The 20,944-nt window shown below is 39.6% G+C and overlaps 1 protein-coding gene across 2 annotated transcripts in view; it reads right to left on the reverse strand.

Annotated features, from left to right (window-relative positions):
- Positions 1-20,944, reverse strand: part of LOC119727004 (beta-adrenergic receptor kinase 2-like) — a 60,125-nt gene that overhangs the window by 23,064 nt on the left and 16,117 nt on the right. For both annotated transcript variants that reach the window (XM_038198873.1, XM_038198872.1), the window contains exons 4-11: positions 12,216-12,317; positions 10,315-10,389; positions 9,634-9,695; positions 6,555-6,606; positions 3,373-3,464; positions 2,610-2,706; positions 814-895; positions 49-274 (exon numbers count right to left, since the gene is read on the reverse strand). In XM_038198873.1, the coding sequence (XP_038054801.1) occupies positions 49-274; positions 814-895; positions 2,610-2,706; positions 3,373-3,464; positions 6,555-6,606; positions 9,634-9,695; positions 10,315-10,389; positions 12,216-12,317 (788 nt within the window). The remainder of the gene's footprint in view (positions 1-48; positions 275-813; positions 896-2,609; positions 2,707-3,372; positions 3,465-6,554; positions 6,607-9,633; positions 9,696-10,314; positions 10,390-12,215; positions 12,318-20,944) is intronic.

Here is a 20,944-nt window from a genome sequence, read left to right on the forward strand (position 1 = left end):
ATGCTACATGTTAGGAATAGTAAGCTGTAGAAGATCCCAATAACTTACACACTTGCGTGTGGTTTCTTCTTGGAGAAGTCACAGGCTAGACCAAGATCCGAGATTCTTACATGACCATTCTCATCTAAGAGAATGTTGGCTGGTTTGAGGTCGCGATAGACCACACTGCGATTGTGCATGTGCTCCAAGCCAAGGATGATCTCAGTTGCATAGAACTGAACTTCTTTCTCTGAAAACACTCCATGCTGGGACAGATGGTAGTGTAGATCACCACCTACAATCAAGGCAATTACTCATTGAGTACATCATGTACAAAATGTATAGAGTCTACATCAACAACATCATCATGTCTAAACACAGAAATCTTTACATGTTTATCATCCAATATACTTGCTATAGGCATTGTTCATGTTTAGTACATTTCATAATTGTTTCAGACTAAACCAATTAAATACATAAATAAATGGAGTGATTTAGCTTGCCATCTTTAGAGGGAATGACAGTGAGCCGATATATCCATTCACTGCATGCAAAGAGTTCAACAGCTTTAAAGTTTGGAGATTTGGAATATTATTGAGTACTTGGAGATATTCCTTAAACATGGCACAGGCATATGTGCAAGCAAATGCATGTAGTCCCACAATGTACTAGTGTGCACAACGATCAGTAGGATACTTCCATGTGAGTAGGTTACCACATTTTGCTTAAAATTGTCATTGAAGGAAGAGGATTTTCTGATGTCATTGACATATTAAATCTGTGCTGGGCATATCACTCATCAAAGAAACTTGGGAGTCTTTACAATCAACATACCATTCATGAGATCCAGAATAAAGCACAACTTGTCTGGTGTCTGGAATGCATATGTCATGCACACAATGAATGGACTATCATTCTGCAAAACAAAAAGAAACATGGAAAAAGTCATCAGCACTAAGACTTGACATAAAGCTTGTAACACAATACTAAAACAGTTCAGAAACTTGTCATTAGGCCAAATAAAAATAAAATAGTCGGTCTCTGGTCAGATCAAAGTTCCGGAATTGATGCGGCGATGCATTTTTTTGAAAATTTGAGGGGGTGCGGTAATAGAGGGTGCTGTTGTAGCTACCGCTGACAATTTTGGAGAAAAATAACATTGACGCGCATGATCAAAATCAACGCGCGCTGACCAGAGAAAAACAATTTTTGGGGGGCCATAGTAAGTCGTGACAAAAAAGCTGGAAATAGCAACAAACTGCTGTGACCCGGGTTCGAATCCTGCCTGGGCCAATATGTGGATTGGGTTTTCAGTCCCTGCCTGATTCCTTGGGTTTTCCCCAGAATATTCTTCTGGGCTTTTCCTCCCACCTCTAAAACTGTAACTTCTTCTCATTGTATTCTCTCTACAGGTTTGGTTTCTTCAGGCTTGCAAGCTACAGTGCCTAGGGCGCTTTTGAGGAATCCTTGGTTTCATTACCAGAAATGATTAATAATAATAATAATAATTACTTTTTAGAAACTTGAGAAAATGTTGTGCAAAATTTGTTCTTTTTGGCACAAAAGTAAATGTTATTTTTGTCTGAAGTTCATCCTACTATTTTGTGTTTGTTTATTTAGTGACGACTCTGAAAAGCACATTGTTAATGAACAAATACACACAACATCATAGCTGCCAACTTTTCAAAATCCCAATTAGTAATCAACCCGCGCGGTCATTTTCAACTGCTCGTTTTATCAAAAGCTTTACCAACATCGAGTACAGATACATGGTTTACATGTACACATACATGTGCATACCCTTCTTGTTGTGAATAATAATGTACTGTAGGCCAAAAGATAATTAAAAAAAAATAATTTAAAAAATTTAAAAAAAATTATTATTATTTTTTTTTAAATTAATTTTGTTTCAATGTCTGTATTTGTTTGTTGAAGTCAAATAAATAATAACAATAATAACGTGCGCATTTTTTTTTTTGAGATGCATGCTATCGATGTGGAGTTTCGAGTTCGTATCAATGTTTTTACACACGTTGATTTAGGGCCACCGTATGCAATAGAAATATCCCGTCAACATACCTTGCAAACGCATGCTGATTTATCTTTTCTGGACGTTGTGACAAACTCAAACTCTATTACCAATTATTCCAACCATAATCTTATTAAATTCCATGATTAAAATCTCGCACTGATAGACTCATCCCAGCAAAAAGCGACCAAATGTGCTCACGATCGTCACTGAAAAGTACTCACAATTCACATACAGTACGCACAACCACACATCCACGAGATGCAGCACACAAATGACACACCATTGAAAAATAGTTTTAGTCTGGTCCTCAAGTACTCCACTGCGCACACTGCATTGATGTCTATCAGGTGCTTGACTGCATTCTTATTAGACTTGTCACCAGTCCATCCATTATCGCGACATTTCGCCAGAAGTTTTCGGTCAAAAACGATACTTTTATACAAGTATTTTTTTTTCGTTAGGTAGAAAATGGGAAATTCGTAATGTTTTAGTGGCATATCGTATTTTCGTAATTTAACAAACAATTCGTAATAATTACGAAAAATTCGTAACAGTTGGCAGCTATGCAACATGGTGTGCAATGAAATGCTGTACTGACCTCACTGACTAAGGAGAGCATGATGCGCTCATTGAGGGCCAGAGACTCTCCCTGCTTCATCTTGATCCGCTTCTTATCCAGGCATTTCATTGCATACCTGAAAAGGGAAAGAGCATTACCTTCATACCAAAGGCTATAACCATGCTAAATGTACATGTACAAGTTCAATAGGTAGTAAGTTGGCATTATTATTAGTCAAGAAATCTATGTATTAACCCTAACCTTCCCAAATCCATCAAAATCCATGCCCCCCCCCCCCCTGCCATTTTGGGGATTTTGATAGACAAGCAATGAGTACCAAGTCCATCAAAATGCACCTATAGTAGTGGTGGTCTTGTGGTGGATTTCAGTGGATTCGGTCCTTAAGCATTATGTGAAGCAGGGTCAGTGATTGATTTTGGCGGAATTGGTCCAGCACTTAATGTAAGACACTAGGGAGTTAGGGTTAACAATGGAACATTGGTCAGGTCAGATATGACTTGTCATTTCAGAATGTTTGTTTGAAGGATCATCAACAAAATGATAATGAAACCAATGACATTTGTATCAAAAAATAAATTAAAAATGTGACTTCTCACTGTGAGCCTGAAAATGTCTAAAATCTCTTTGTCCGGGACAACATGTCTGATATTCACCCTATGGTTTTTACAATTTCAGACCTTCCCATGAATGGCCCTAATGTGTAAATGTCAGACAGTTTTGTGCTAAAGCGATTTCAGACACTTTCGGGTTCACTTAATTACAAAGACTCTAAACCCCTTACATTTTGCCTGTGTCTGCTTTCCGACAACCGTACACCTCCCCAAATCCACCTCTGCCGATTATTCTGTGTACACTGAAGTCATTCATTGTTAGCTAAAATAAAGAACATAAATAGAAGTACTAATAATCAGAGTACTAAATGTACATATATACACGTACTGGGTATATATCCATGATACACGCATTAGAAAGCATACATGAATGGGCATGGTATACAACAAATAAGACCAAATAGTATACATACATATAGATTTCCCACATGATCATGTGGCACAATTCTAATTCACTTTCCACATGAAAACACTTCATAACAAAGGAACTGATTTTCAATGTAGTCTTACCAATGCATTCATCACAAGAGAGACAGGGTAAAATTTGATGCATAAATCCGTTTTTTCCCATAAATCCTTTTGATTTTAACAGTAAGTTACGTTACTTTCACAAAATCATTCTGATACAAACTATCAGATTTACAAATGAAAGCAACATGCCTTAAATGTTACCATACTTTGACAATTCTTTTAAGGGTAACAGGATCAAAACTGACCACTGGTGCAATACAGTTGTGTACTACATGAAATCATTATCAACCATGTTCTATTTTAACAACCTTTGTGATATAAAGACACTTAAAAAAGGATAGACAGGGTAAAGTGGGCAAGACCCGAATGAAGCAGAACAAAGCGAGGTGGGGCTGTGTGGAGCAAAACAGGGTGGGGCAGTGTGCAGCAGAATAAGGTAGACTGGGGTCGGGCAGGGCAAGAGCAGATGGAGCAGGGCAGAACAAAGCAAGGTAGGTTAGTGTGGAGCAAAACAGGGTGGGGCAGTGTGCAGCAGAATAAGGTAGGCTGGGGTCGGGCGGGGCAAGAGCAGATGGAGCAGGGCAGAACAAAGCAAGGTGGGACAGTGTGGAGCAAAGCAGGGTGGGGCAGCGTGCAGCAGAATACGGTAGGCTGGGGTCGGGCAGGGCAAGAGCAGATGGAGCAGGGCAGAACAAAGCAAGGTGGGACAGTGTGGAGCAAAACAGGGTGGGGCAGTGTGCAGCAGAATAAGGTAGGCTGGGGTCAGGCGGGGCAAGAGCAGATGGAGCAGGGCAGAACAAAGCAAGGTAGGTTAGTGTGGAGCAAAACAGGGTGGGGCAGCGTGCAGCAGAATAAGGTGGGCTGGGGTCGGGCAGGGCAAGAGCAGATGGAGCAGGGCAGAACAAAGCAAGGTAGGTTAGTGTGGAGCAAAACAGGGTGGGGCAGCGTGCAGCAGAATAAGGTAGGCTGGGGTCGGGCAGGGCAAGAGCAGATGGAGCAGGGCAGAACAAAGCAAGGTAGGTTAGTGTGGAGCAAAACAGGGTGGGGCAGTGTGCAGCAGAATAAGGTAGGCTGGGGTCGGGCAGGGCAAGAGCAGATGGAGCAGGGCAGAACAAAGCAAGGTAGGTTAGTGTGGAGCAAAACAGGGTGGGGCAGCGTGCAGCAGAATAAGGTAGGCTGGGGTCGGGCAGGGCAAGAGCAGATGGAGCAGGGCAGAACAAAGCAAGGAAGGTTAGTGTGGAGCAAAACAGGGTGGGGCAGCATGCAGCAGAATAAGGTAGGCTGGGGTCGGGCAGGGCAAGAGCAGATGAAGCAGGGCAGAACAAAGCAAGGTAGGTTAGTGTGGAGCAAAACAGGGTGGGGCAGCGTGCAGCAGAATAAGGTAGGCTGTGGTCGGGCGGGGCAAGAGCAGATGGAGCAGGGCAGAACAAAGCAAGGTAGGTTAGTGTTGAGCAAAACAGGGTGGGGCAGCGTGCAGCAGAATAAGGTAGGCTGGGGTCGGGCAGGGCAAGAGCAGATGCAGCAGGGCAGAACAAAGCAAGGTAGGTTAGTGTGGAGCAAAACAGGGTGGGGCAGCGTGCAGCAGAATAAGGTAGGCTGGGGTCGGGCGGGGCAAGAGCAGATGAAGCAGGGCAGAACAAAGCAAGGAAGGTTAGTGTGGAGCAAAACAGGGTGGGGCAGCATGCAGCAGAATAAGGTAGGCTGGGGTCGGGCGGGGCAAGAGCAGATGGAGCAGGGCAGAACAAAGCAAGGAAGGTTAGTGTGGAGCAAAACAGGGTGGGGCAGCATGCAGCAGAATAAGGTAGGCTGGGGTCGGGCAGGGCAAGAGCAGATGAAGCAGGGCAGAACAAAGCAAGGTGGGACAGTGTGGAGCAAAACAGGGTGGGGCAGCATGCAGCAGAATAAGGTAGGCTGGGGTCAGGCAGGGCAAGAGCAGATGCAGCAGGGCAGAACAAAGCAAGGTAGGTTAGTGTGGAGCAAAACAGGGTGGGGCAGCGTGCAGCAGAATAAGGTAGGCTGGGGTCGGGCAGGGCAAGAGCAGATGGAGCAGGGCAGAACAAAGCAAGGTGGGACAGTGTGGAGCAAAACAGGGTGGCGCAGTGTGCAGCAAAGCCGGCTGCTGAAGTATGGGGCAAAGAAGGTTGCTGAAGTATGGAGCCAAGCAGTGTGGGGTACCGTAGTATGTAGCAAAGCAGTGTGGGATTGTATCTAGCAAAGCAGGATGGGGTAAGTAAGATTTGAGACTTTGCATAGTGGAGATACTGATGAATGAAAGGTTTGCAGGAACTCCATGTGGGAATATTTTCTCAAACAAAGAGAATGGTTCTGAAAAGAACCAGAGGTACATGTATAAAAGCTCTGACCGTCTTCAGGACAGTCTCCTGAAGACGGTCAGAGCATGCTGACCAGAACGTCGAGTAATTGGTTTTCCAGAACCATTGTCTTTGTTTGAGAATTATTATTCCCACATGGTGTCTCCACAAAACTTTCATTCATCAGGATGGGGTACCGTAGTATGGAGCAAAGCAGGATGGGGTACCGTAGTATGGAGCAAAGCAGGGAGGGTGGGGTACGGTAGTATGGAGCAAAGCAGGAAGGGTGGGGTACCGTAGTATGGAGCAAAGCAGGGTGGGGTACCGTAGTATGGAGCAAAGCAGGGTGGGGTACCATAGTATGGAGCAAAGCAGGGTGGGGTACCGTAGTATGGAGTAAAGCAGGTTTGGTAGTATGCAGTAAAACAGGGTGGGGCAGTGTGGGGAAGACTGAGGTACAGCAATGTCCATAAGAAAACAAAATTTAGTGAAAGAGGACGGGAAATAAATACAAAAAGAACATGATTAAGTTAAATATGTAATGTAATAGCAACACGTAAGTTACTCACATTTATGTTTAGCTCTACATTTTTCCACTGGCAAAACCTAGTAAATTTCTCACTGCAAATAAAAGAAACATTCAATAAACTATTTTAACTGCAACAAATGCTGAAAAAATAAACATGAAAGTATTGTTCAGTGTTGTACTCGAGTCTGGTCTTGAGTCACTTGGGTCGAGTCTGAGTCTCGAGACACTTAGGTCGAGTTTGAGTCCGAGTCTCGTATCATTTGGTTTGAGTCCAAGTCTGACTCACGAGTCACAAGTGCATGGATGTGGACACACATACATGTATAAGCGATACGTAGGGTGATATGCTGTCATGAAATATAGGGATGGGTGCATAACAAACATTATTATTTGCAACACCACCTGAAGAGTGGTGCGTTATTACAGTTTGTGTGCTTAACACTCTTTAGCACTGCTTTAATGTTACATATACTTTCAGAAAACTTTCAGAAAATAAACATCAGAATAATGTTTTTAAAAGATAATTGTTTTGGTAAAAAAAATATGTGACGAGTCACAAGTCACTTGCTTCAAGTCTGAGTCAAGCTGGTCGAGTCCTAGTCCAAGTCTTTTGCCAATGTAACTCCAGTTGAGTCCGAGCCACAGAAATTGCGACTCGAGACGTACTTGAGTCTGAGTCATGGACTCAAGTCCTACAACACTGTTATTATTTCATGTTAAACATGTAGTTACATGAGACAAAACATCCATGAAAGCAAACTCTGGTCACTGAACAGGACAAAAAATGAGATTTGAAGGTTTGCATGGTGAAAGGGTAATAATAAGATAAGTTGCGGTAGCACCATGTGGCAAAATCTCTTTTGTGCGTATGTGTGGTTCTAAAAAGAACCAGAGGGTACTCAACGTTTCGGACAGTATGCTCTGCCTGTTGCCAGGAGAATAACAAAAATGTCTTGGGAAAAAAATGTCTGGAGAAAAAGAATGTCTTGGGATTTCTACTGTTCATCAAATCTTAAAAGTCAGACCTGTTCACCAACAGAACTTGAATTCATCCGAACATATGATATGATATCATAGCCTTCTAAATCGTATTCCTTGTTGATACTGCATTCAAAACACATTTTCACAGAATCCTGAACTATGTAAAAGGCTACACAACAAATAGGCATGGGATATGCACTCAGCCTGCATCATGTGATGTACATGTATGTTTTAACTCAGAGTTAAATCAAGTGGTTCTTCTCGGAACCACACAACTCATAAGAGATCCAATTCACACGGTGTGACCGCAAACCTTCCATACATTGTTCATGTCCACCATGCAAACCTACTGTTCTCATAAAAAAAAATATTATTTGAAATTAAAGAAGGAAGTGAAGAAATGGAAAGCTTTGTGATGTGCCAATATCCTGCTGAATAAACCATTGTTCCTTGGCTGTTGTTTCCCTTTCATAGTATTTGTTTTTCTCCTGTATCTCTTTGCTTTTTGCCATCTTCCTTTTCAGCCTCCTGTTTGGCATATATTTTTGGCAGTTTGTCCATGCAAGTTTTGTTGTCAAATCGCTCAATGTGTGCCCCATTTTTTAAATTTGTTTCAAAAGTTATTTAGCATCTGTAGCACTACCATCCTTAATAAGCTGAAAACCAAGGTAGTTTACAACATTTTTGTGCAGAAAAAGTGTATGGTGAGCAAAAGTGAAATTTACTGGAAAACTATTTTCCAGCTTCCCCATAACTTTAACTGGCAACAGGTCTGGACTTTTCAAATTGAAAAAGTGCCGATAAATAAATATAAACATTTTTGTTTTAAGGAACTGTACAGCATACTTCCTACTAAATCGAATTTATCCGGGTGGAATCGCAGCAACTCATGCAACTGCGACATTTGTAATGGGTATGACGATCTAAACCATTTTCTGTTTTCATGTAAACATCTGGTTCAATTTTGGAAACGTGTCAATCACATTATTTTATCTGTTAATTCTAACTTTAAGAAAGACATCAGTTTCAAAGAGATTGTGCTAGGAAACAGAACTAGTGACACAAGTTTCTATAATGTCAATCGTTTTATAATAATTGCCTCTTTTACTATTTTCAAATGTAGGGCCATCAACTCACACAATTCTAAGAAAATTGTTAACCTCTGGTTTCTTTGGATGACATTTGTAAATGAACTTAAATTTACTGAGTCCCTCACCAAATTTTAATGTACCTGTCTATTGGGATTAAAGTTTGTAAAGTATTGTTTCAATGTGTAATTGAGTGATATTTTTGTTAAATATTTTTAATGTTGGAGGAATGCAAATTATAAAAGGCCTGGAAAGGGCAAAAGACAGAGAGATATTTTTTTAGCATCTGTAGCATTGGCCAATAACTGTCTAGTTGATTCTACATGTACATGTAACTGGATTAATGGCCACTGTCTTTTTGACACGTACTATCCCATTTGTTGGTGTTACATGCACACGTGCATATCATCTAAGCATGTTTAAATTCAGAACATGACTACACTCATGTATAACTGCAGCGATAACTGCAGTACATGTGCATTGTGTATGGTGAATAACTGGCTATCATTGCCTATGGCCATGCTCTTTGAATTTGACGGCCTCTTTTGGGGTAATACTTGTATGTCAGATTAAAGAATGCTAAAAGCAGTTACAAAACAAAACTTAACAATAGCGTGAAGACATTCAATATTCAACGACATGTTTATATTTTCCATCAGGAACGTGTATTGAGGGAGTTTTATGTCAAATGGTTTAATTTTCCAGCAATACTTCCATGCAGGAATCATCATTCATGTCCACTTCATGCGACTTACCAACAACAAACCAATTAAAGAAATACGTCAGCAAACTACAACAACAGCTGTCATAACATTGCTAGTCAATTAATGACAGGTGTTTTTTTCATAATACATATTTCAATTTTTTTTTTCAATGTAGTCTAAACTACAGGTATATTCTACCGGTATCTGCTACAGGTTGAATTTCCATAACGATCACCGCATTGAGATGAGATGAGTGTTTGTTTAGCCTTAAGTACTGATTATGATAGTACATGTACATGTAGCTAATGGTTTACCATGGCACTATACAACACATCAGCTTCCTTACCTCTCTAAAAGCTTCTGGAATATTTCTCCACTTAGCGAGTTCATGATCTCCTTGATGTAAGGCTACAATATTTAGAAATTACGGGGAAGAATAGAACAAAACATACCGGGTTAAAAAATACAGACTCACACAATATATCCCCCACTGGCTCTGCAGAAACTTACAGAAATGTATTTCACTATCCAAATTACAGAAATTCCCTGCAACATGTCTTCCTTATGCAACGATCATACTGCTTAATAGATTCATTGTTAATACACCAAAATCATTGGTCACTGATTGACATAAAATATGCTGAACACACATTACATGTACACCACTGCAATGGACTACTTTACCACCTCAAGGATGTTGCTTGCTCACAGAAAGAGGTCTACCGGGTAGGTGTGTGTGATAGAATCATGAAAATGTTACAAGTACTGACAATCCAGACATAATCCAAACATGTCTGGCAATGTTCATTGGATATTCATTCCATGTTTTATTTACTTTGTATACATGGATCTGCTCAGACATCATAGGCTCCATGTGCAGTGCACACATATTGTACATCCCCACTAGATGCTGAGTACAATTGCAGAAGAACTGAGGAGTACATGTGCATGTAATTCAATAGCTTCAATTCCATCTACAAATACATCAAGTACAGCACGTTGATCCAGTTTAGGTTTTCATATTTACCTTGAAGAGGTCCGTTGACACTTCTCGTTTGGTCAAATTCTGTCTGACTGTCTCAACAGCCTCATTTGAAAATGGCTAGAACAAAATAAGAAACATTTCTTTTAGTACAATACCTAGTGACTTTTACCCATTATGTTTTACCTACAGAGGAAACATACATGTGGGACAAATATCCTTTTTGGTAATAACTCTTATTTATACAACATGCTTTGAGGGAAATAGTGCCACATGACTGGTCTGAGGTGTTGGCTGCTTTGAATAACTCCTAATGCGAGCAGAGGGGGGTATTATAGTCAAAATCAGCAAACACCAAAGCACAGTAATTTCCCACTTCTTCCCCACAATAATCTACGTTGTATTTGTTCTGTTATACCTCATACATATTTAGTTTCCTTATTTAAAAGTGGAAAAATTCGGCAGGAAATCCCTAACACAGATTATGTATGACATGTATCATGTCTGTGGCACAGTTTAGTATGTTACCACCAGAAACTTCACTTGCGATCGCAACTGTTACATGCTAGGAGACTAGGAGCTAAACTTGGGGTACGCAAGTCAAAGTGCTGAGCAGTCAAGATTTACACTTCAGAAAACCATCGTTGTTTGAGTTTGAATCGCCATGTAGACCGTCATATACACCATCATATACATGCAGATGAGCAAAACGTTTCCTTACAACGCTTGTGGTGTTTCCACAGTGAGTTCTCTTTGCACTCTTTGGAACTGAATTATGCCAGGATAAAGTTCTTAAGGTAACACCTCGTTGCTTGACTTGATTGTGATATATAATTTAACTATTATGAAGTTGAAAAGATAAAAGTCAAATGTGTGCTTGTGTTTTACTTTCTCTTGTAAATATGAATGAGGTATAATATAAAAATGATAATGATAATTCAGCATGAGAAGATGAACCTTACCAGTCCAAATTTCCTAGTAAGTGTCGATTGCTTGTGTTTGATTTCAGAGGATTGAGTACTTTAGAGGCCAGCTACTTTCAAATTACATGGGGCTTGAACTCCCAATTTTATGTAACCATGTGCAGTATGAAGAACTTTAATCGTTGGATTTGGAAGGATGCATCAATAAGCTTCCAAATAAACCTACACAGTGGGTTAGGATTCATGATATTGAATACTGTCACAGCATTGGCAGTACTCTTCCCACTCAGAACTCCAACTCACGAAGTAAAATATTGTATTATTTATATCAGGCTTCCAAGTAGAAAACAGTGTATTGCATTGCATACTTTCTGAGAAGTACCGGTACCCGGATGACTATACAGTATCGTTTTTGTAATGCATCTATAGACATCCTGGCATTTTATGGTACTGACACGCACATCGCTGGTTCCCGCTTAGTTGAGAGCACAGGAACTCACAGTTGTCAACAAGTCAACAGAGCGTAGTGCGTGGTACATTCACATGCAGGGTACCAACTGTTTGTCAACGACAAAAAATAACAGCTTCAAGTTGTGCAAGATTCACCTCAGTAAGCCAAGAACAATTCGATAAAATTTGAGAAATAAAGACGCTGACAATACCTTGAAATGACCAAGAAGACAGTAAATATTCTGTGAGCATATCTGGCCAAGAAGAATTGATCGATGGATTGTGAGATGCTGGAAAAGCTTATGCTAGCGGGTATTTTGTCAACGTTCTAAGTTAACATTAATGTAGAAGTGAGGAAAGCATACAGAGTCCCTGAATTCATTTCTGTCGGATCAAGTCACCCTGATATAAATAATTATAAAATATTGGATGGCTTTTTTTCGGGGACACAAGAATATATTGCACTCACTATAGCAATATTGCACTCATCTTGAACTCATGCAATATTGTTCTGGTTGTGAAGTTTATTCTTGTATTCCCCTCAAACCCATCCAATATTTCATAAATACTTACATGTGAACTTGAAAGAAGGTCTTTCATGACATAATTGTCAAATATTTTCCTAGCTCGCTTCAGTCGCTCATCTTCAGAGTCCAATTTTTCATACTCCATTATCTATAATAGAAAAAAAGGATATTATATTACATTTGGCAAAGTATTCAGAACCTATGTACACTTGGTCATTGGGCAATGCGTACAAGTCATGAAAAGCCAATGCACATCTCAAAGTTCTTACGTACATGTATGTCAATTAGGGAATGTTGTGCAATACAACATACCGGGACAGTATTTAAGGTACATGTAGAGTGAAAGTGAGACAAATTGATGTACTTTATTATGAGCCAGTTCAGGGGCAGATTCAGGATTTTTTCCGGGGGGGGGGGGGGGGGGGGTTCAAGCCTGAAATGCAGGCATTTTTTTTTTCTCTGTACACTTGACTCCATAACATCAAAATGCAGGGTCAGGAGGGGGGGGGGGGGGGCTGGGTGATCATGTACAGTATCGGACAATAGTGTGCAAATACCGCCCCCCCCCCGGAAAACGGACGGAATTCGCGGAATCTGCTCCTCGAAACAGAAAACAGAATTTGAATCTGAAGAAAATAATTTCTGCAATTTTATCGATAAAAAACATAATTTCGTTATATTTATTGAGTACAAAATGAATTATTGATGATTGATTGAACAGACGAGCCATACAACAAATGAGCGGTGTTTATATCACGATTTTGGGGGGACAAAAACGTTCAAGATCAGAGCAATAAATGTTACGAGATCATTACCGTAGTACGCGTAGTCATGGGAGTGACAGTCCCGACGCATGCCGTAGCTGTCGGTTAGCGCAACCGGCAGGTTTATTTTTCTGTTCAATCAATCAACCATTCGTTTAACATCTAACTTTGGCTCTATTGAAATGCATGTTGTGCTTAGGTCCAAAATCTACCGTGTGTTCTTATTCCTCCATGCGTAAACTATCCTATTTTGTCGCTAACGTTAGCCCGAAAACAAAATGGCGGACATGAATTTCGCTTCGGCCAGCTGATGGGATTGGCCTGTACATTGATCGGCCGTTGATAAAATAAAAATCTTTTTGGGGCAGTTTTCCCGCGCTCCAACCAAACGACTATTTCATTATCGTCTTGGAAGTATTTACTGTGTACATGGTACAATGTATATGTTTAAATGCCTTTTTATGTATTGAACAAATGTGAAACGGAATTTTTCAGCCTGAAACGGAATTCAGGATTTTTGAAAACGGAATTTGCACTTTTCTGAAACGGAAAATCATTAGCCCTACAAACCACATGTAAGCTGGCATCCCCATTGGTCAAACCATGTGAAGAGTCAAATGAGACAAAGCAAAAAAAACCCCTAAAATCCTTAAAATTACAGCAATTGACAATACTAGAAGACAGTTGCAGTCAAAACCTTTTGTTCTGTGTGATGAACTCTTAAAAGCACGGCATTAACTTTCATTTCACAGTATACAAATCCATTGACCACTTTGATATACTAGCCCCTGGTTATGCCCAGGGTGAGCTGATTGCGTGATCTATTATCAATTGTTCTACCTGTTGATTAGATATTATCTTACTAATTTTTTTGTGTACTTAAGCTTTTCAATCAGGAAAATACATGTTGTACATGTATACAAATAATGAATATTTTTGAGTGCCATGGTCAGAATAATTTTATGAGGTGACTGATGGTATGGAACATTCGATTTGTCACCGAATGAAATTATTCTTTCCACTGCATGAATGTGAAACATTCATTATTTGTTTTATACAATGTTAATAAATCCTCGTCATCTGATTGGTCAGAGCCGCCAAAAGACTGTGACTGTGCAATAGAACTTGTATTTACCGTGGAATGGAACTTCTATTTTTGCCGAGCGGCCGCCCCATGAGTTGGGACGAATAATTCAATGACATGATCAATGACCTACCAATCAGATGACGGTAATTTATTTAGGCTTTGTATCAAACTAATGAATCAATGGATAAATTAACAGTTGCCTACTGATTAATTCCAAGTACTGGTTGTAAACAATTCCTACAAAGAACTGTGACAATTTCTATCCAAATTAAGAGAAAGTTCACAACCTAACCTGTAGAAGTTTCAGCTCAGTGGATATTACATTTCTCGAGAAAAACCTGAAAACCCATGCACAATCCTTTGATCACAATACACTGTTTGGTCAATATTACTCATTATTCAGTCAGTCAATTGGCTGATCGATGGAAATGGCCTACATTTCATGATTTCTTCTAAATGACAGAAACCAGGCGGAATAATCTCACGATAATTTTATGTTTAGTACCAGACCTTTAATACAAGTAATCTTTTTGATAATAATTTGGTTCATTGCTTTTGGGATAAATGCAAATGATCCTACATTGCCTTGAAGTATTGATGCATGTCAACAATGTTTCTGTGACTGTGAAAAATTAAACTGCAATAAGAAACAATGTGCATCAGTTAGTTACAAAATATTTTTAGTATTCATCTGTAAAGGTACATATACATAGAGTTGACCATTTGCAGCTATCCAAAAAGTAACTGACCAAATTATTGTTAATAAGCTTACTTGGTTTAAAGATAGTAACGACACTAAACTCCCTGTGAAATTATTCCTTCTAGCATCCTGTCATTTTGAGCAAACCATAAAAGAAGGCAATTTCCAAAGATGTGTAAAGTGACACATTTTGTGGTACTGTTTGTAGTTGGTTTGTAATTGGGCGCAAGCATTGACATGATGCACATGTGTGCACGGCTGCTATTATTCATCAGTTCAGCATTTGACATCACAGGGCTACAATCAGCTGCATGAGAATCATATCCCTAATGCTGATTTCGGGATTGTGTCACGAGATGGCACAATTCAAAATATGACTCGGCAACTTTTGAACTGAAATTGAGATCCAGAATATTGTATTTTCTCGGAATATACAGCATTCACAGAGCTAAAACTTCATCGCGTTAGTTGTTAAGCATCCATTTTTAGATTTTGAGCACTTTTGTTGCACTTCAAACGAGGAAACAAATGCACTAACGACAAATGGTCCATTCTACCTTGATAAACTCAAATACATGTAAGTAGTTTCATAGGGCACATCGTGTAAACATCTTTAGATTCTACTTTTTTTCATGCAAAGCTGTTTTTAAAGAATTTCTTCAGTGCCAAATTTAGAATGCATAACAAGATATGTTTTATGAATGTTCAGCCCATCAACCAGCCCTGAAACTAAGTGCTTTCCAAGAGCTGGGGAAACAATAACAGACTCGGGTAGACTCCAATGCCTAGTAGTCTGATCCACTAGAGCTGACAGGGCTAGGTTTGCCTGATCAAACTAAAATATCTTCATCAGAATACCTTAAACCATTACCAATATTGTGCTTAATAATAATAATAATAGTGAACATTTACATGTACGTATATAGCGCCAAAATCCATCTAAAAAGACGCTCAAGGCGCTTTACAATTGAAACTATACATAAACATAAGACAAAAACAATGCTGTGTTTCCGGTAACCCGACCGACCATAAAAGGAATTGGCCATACGTAGAGTCAGTGAGGATTTTTGTTGTTGTTGCAACAAATGCAACAAAATGCAGCTTGGCTGAAAAGAGAGCCCTGCTAAATGCAACAAACTGCAAAAGTTGATTCTCTTGTATTGTCTTGGCACTATGAGCAGTTTCCCTGCTAAATGCAACAAGATGCAACAAAGCATGGGGACTAGACTTGACTCAAGTCGGAATAGCTTGAAGTCGGTACCTTAAAAAAAAATCAAGAAATCACAAAAATCACTTAGTTTACATCTTTCCAGAAGCACAACAATGTACACTTCAGCGAGCGTTCCACTTGGGTGCGGTGTAACAATGCGCGCACACTGTACATTGTACAACACGCATACTGTAAATGTACTTTTTAACATGTTGGTATGTATTTAACGCATGAGGGTGCATTATGGTACGGCGTATACATGTACGTATGCGCTATTAGATACAGACCGAGCGCAACCAAGACTTGGCCAAGTCTACATGGGGACTTGAGTTGCCTGCTAAATGCAACAGTATGCAACAACTTTTTACCTTTGTTGCTTTCTGTTGCATTTAGGGCAACTTCGTTTCCATGGGTACGAGATCTTGCTGCGCCATGTTGTTTCCCATCATGCCTTGCGCGATCTCAACCCCTGGAATTGTGTAATTTAAATGTGTCAAAATATGGCACATTATCATTAGGCTGCAGTTTTTCTGTTTTACGTGCCGACGCCATCTTTAAAGTTGTGATTTTGAAGAATCAATCCTTTCAAACATAAGGTTTGGATGTTGCGTTATTTAGCAAAAGATTTGTATTAAATGTACCTACCCCTGTCATCCCTTTACAACCGAAGATACAGGGTTTTTTTAGCGAAAAACGAGGCTGCCATAATCCATATTGTACAGGCATCGCGAGTTTTGAATAACAGAACAAGTTTTGTAGGTGACGTGACATGCAAAGCACACGAGCGCATTATGGGCGCGCTCGGTGTGCAATCTTCGAAATGCCCGCGCAGTACGCTCTGAATAGCAAGTCAGCATCGTTTACGCATACATCACGGCCAGGGGTTAGTGAAGGAACCTGCACGCACCCATGGAGTCGAGGCTGGGTTTAGGGTGATCCAGTATGCATCCTTTATCACATTTCAACAGTTTATTGACAGTGTTGTGATTAAATTTGGCAAGTGTATATTACATGAACATTGTTGTCTGCTGTGATATAGTCCATGGGGTTTTGCATGCCAGAGGGGTGTAAATGGTACCTGAGGCAAAGCTGAGGGTGCTATTTCATGTTTGCCCCTGAGGACCTACAACACCCATGGATTATTTCACAACAAACAATTGTTTTGTTATACCATGCATTTATGGTATTTGTTTTAACTTTTTCTAGTCTTCACGAATTATTAATATGATAAATTCAATGTCTAATTCATATAAGACAAGATATTTTTTAACTGTCTTGATAGCCCTGTGCATATATATAAGGGGGATAAACGCTGTCCCATGGAGCCCGTCAGATTGTCAATAATGAACACGTCTCAACCATAGAGCTAGGTAGTTAGGTATGAGTGCATGCAGACTACCTGTTTTTTTCATTGGATAGTCATAGACATGTTCATGTATATTGTGCATGTACACGTAATGTTATGTGTTCACTGTAATTTAATATGTGGCAACAACTATTTATCAAAATGATTTTGACACACAGAGGTTTTGACAGGATGTGGAAAAGTTGATGGTACTGTCTGATCTACATGTACATGTAGTCACAAGACTCAGTGTACATGTAAGTGCACACTGGTACATGTTTGCATACATGTTTGCGTATACTGGTATATGGTACATGTTGTGCGTATGTGCATGTATACATGAATGTATTGTGCAGGGTACATGTATGCATGATCATGTTTTCATCTGAATGGGCAGAAATTCACGAAGTCTTGGCTAAGGAATGCACAGCCCTATCCTGGATGCTCTGCAATAGACTGAAGCACTGGGCCCCGCCCCCTGACATCTGGACCTATCACAGCCCTGAATGAGCAAGCAAATTCCCAATAAAAGTCTGCCTAATGCGTGATGCGTGTGGTTGGAACATGCAGGGTGGCATTGGAGAGGCATACATGTACTTGTTATCGCTCATTGGGTTGGGGGGGGGGCCTACTGCACTCAAGTGTGCCAACAAAGTTGGTATGGTTGAACCTTCCTCCATGACTGCATCTAGTGATGATTGCCGTTATAAGGCTGATTTGTTTAAATTTAACTGCGTGTGTTTTTGATCGAAAAAGCACAATTGGAAGATTGAATGATTTCATTTTTCAAAATGAGGTTTAAAAAAGCAACTTTTACAATTGTTTTAAATTTTAACAGAACTGTTTGACTGGATGATTATTAATGGAGTTTCGCTACCTTGTGTTCTCCAACTAATATTAGACATTTCCAATGACCTCAATCTCTAACCGACTGACAGCACTCCATCGATTTGTGAATTAGTTATAAAGAAGAAAGGCTGACAGCGGTAATTATTTGACGTCATTTTTTTTCTTCTCAAGTCAAGTCAAATCTGGTCACAATAAATGACACAAAATGTTTTATTAAATCCCATCAAGAATGTTATCTCCAACCACAAATTTAAAAAAGGATGAAATCAAGTAGTAGAAACCGTACCTTTTCTCTTAAGTTAAATAGGCATACGGGATGGTATGTGTAAGACCATGCTCCATGGTAAGACTGAGTTGTCACATGTACAAATTGGCGTACATATACCATTTAGTATATGAGGTGGTACATGTACGAGTTGGCCAAGCGTCATGTCTTTTCTGACAACTCCCAGATGGAATGTGATGGTTACAATCACAGTAATTCTTTATCAGAACACATGTAAATAACATTAGAGGCCACAAAATTACAATGTACATGTACCCGTACTTTAATTTCGATGTACAAAAACTGTCTTCATGTACCTTGTATACAGTATTGTATGTGTGCTCATTGAACCAAGATGATCATTAACATATTTGTGCAAGATTTAGTTGTTTAATTTAATGCACAAAACCCGGTACTTGTACTTGTACATGTTATGCATCAGTACTGTGTCAAACATTTTCATGTGTACATGGCATACCCTGTTCAAGCACATGTACATGCACGGTATATAATTGCAATAAACATCATCTTTCCTGTGTGTAATGTAGATGCCAATGTATGTATTAGTACATGTACATGTACATCTGCTTATAGGGAACATATTCCTGAGTCTGCTGTGTGCCACTACCCCAGATGCTGGGATAGAAGAGGTCACTACTACAGAAAATACCAAAGGTCACACACACACAGGATGAGTCTGTGCATGTACATGTAGTAGCTGCATTACTCTCACAAGCTGTTTAACCAATAAGCCATACACCTTGATTTACATGTACATTCATGTACTGCTCACGTACATTGTACATGCTATGCCACACAATACATGAACATGTAGTAATATGACGTTAAGCAGCATAACATGAAAAGGGAAAATCAGTTTAATACATGTCATTACAATCTCATGAAATTATACTTTTAATATTTTGTTGGAGTGGAGAAGAATGTGATTTTTATCAGTATTTAATTTATTTCCCAAAAGCAGTCCATTTAACAATTTTGACTGCTGTGATGTGAGATATGGCGTTTTTAACACCAGTGGGGAGCACAGCACCGCCGCGGCAGGCCAAGCCTAGGGTGCTATGTGGGTTTTTCTATAAATTAGGGGTCCAAAGTGGGACATTGCATTAATTAAACGGGCTCGAAAACTTGAAGTTATTTTATTTATGGTCAATCTGGCTTATCATAATATGAGATGTATTTACTTCCATGAGGATGGACAGACAGGAGATCCTTAACAACTTCACGTCATCTGGAATATTAAAAACACTAGGTTTTACACGTAACTGGGACACCACAAGACACCATGCTACATGTACATGTACATGTGAAATATTACAAATGCTCATATATTTTTTTGTTTCTTAACATTGCTGTCTTGTTGTTTTCTTATCCTTTTATTTAATGGACAGAATATGTAAAATATCAAGGAAAAGTAAAGTATCATTAACTTTAATACATTTCCTACTTGGTTAAATTAAACAAAAAGAGACAATATTTCCTCTTGGAGCCCTAATTTATAGCATGACCCATGTGCCCTGAGGGGTTACAATGCCATATCTCACATCACAGCAGTCATCTATTGTTTTGTTATGTCGTGCCAATTAATTCCTTTATGATTATTCGTCAATTGGCCGGGATAGCTCACAAAAGTATTTTGACTTATTTCCAGCGGTATCCCTTGATAGAATATATATGGAAAAAAATAACAGTTTTAGTGGTGGGAGGAAAACCCCAGAATGATATTCTAGGGAAAAACCACAGAATCAGGCAGGGACTGAAAACCTGATCCACATGTTGGCCCAGGCAGAATTCGAGCCCGGATCACAGCGGTGGAAGGCAGGGAAAGTACTGCTATGCCAACCCGATCAATGTCAAAAAACTCACTATTGAGGAAATAAATGAAATCACTGCAGTGTAATCTTTTAATTACTGTGAGCTTTCCTACCAGACATGAGAGGTTGCAGAACAGACCTTACAAAGGGCACCGGCCCTACATACACACCCCTTCATGCCCGTGATCTAGACCAATGATATATTACAGTATCCAAGACATGATATAACGCTTAAATCTATTCATTTGTGTCTTGCCTTTCTGTTATGAATCAATTGGTTGACAAGATGGAACTAGGATACTGAAAATGCGACCAAGAAAACAATATATGATCATCAATTGTTTCAGGCATCCACATCCACGTAAATACATAGCTTCCAAATACATGTACACAATGTGTGGGTCACTCAATAACATGGACAGATCATGCATAATGATCACTCTCATGATCTCATCGAGTCCTTAATTACAGAAAAGGAGCAGCATTCCCAACATACACATCTGATTAAAATGCAAATGTCACAGCATGTACAATGTGATCAAAGCTATTTGAAAATTTGACATTTCATCAAGAAGAAGAAGGGGCAAGCTACATGTATGTTAGTCTGAGTATCACCCGTTATCCACGGAGGCAAATCCTGTATAACGTCTGGTATGTCCAGACATGCAAATTTATGCAAGCCGCGCGCCAGCCAATCGGAGTCGACTTTACTAAATCGTGACG

The sequence above is a fragment of the Patiria miniata genome, unplaced genomic scaffold (genome assembly GCF_015706575.1).
Source record: "Patiria miniata isolate m_02_andy unplaced genomic scaffold, ASM1570657v1 HiC_scaffold_2, whole genome shotgun sequence".
In the NCBI taxonomy this organism is placed as follows: Eukaryota; Metazoa; Echinodermata; class Asteroidea; order Valvatida; family Asterinidae; genus Patiria; species Patiria miniata.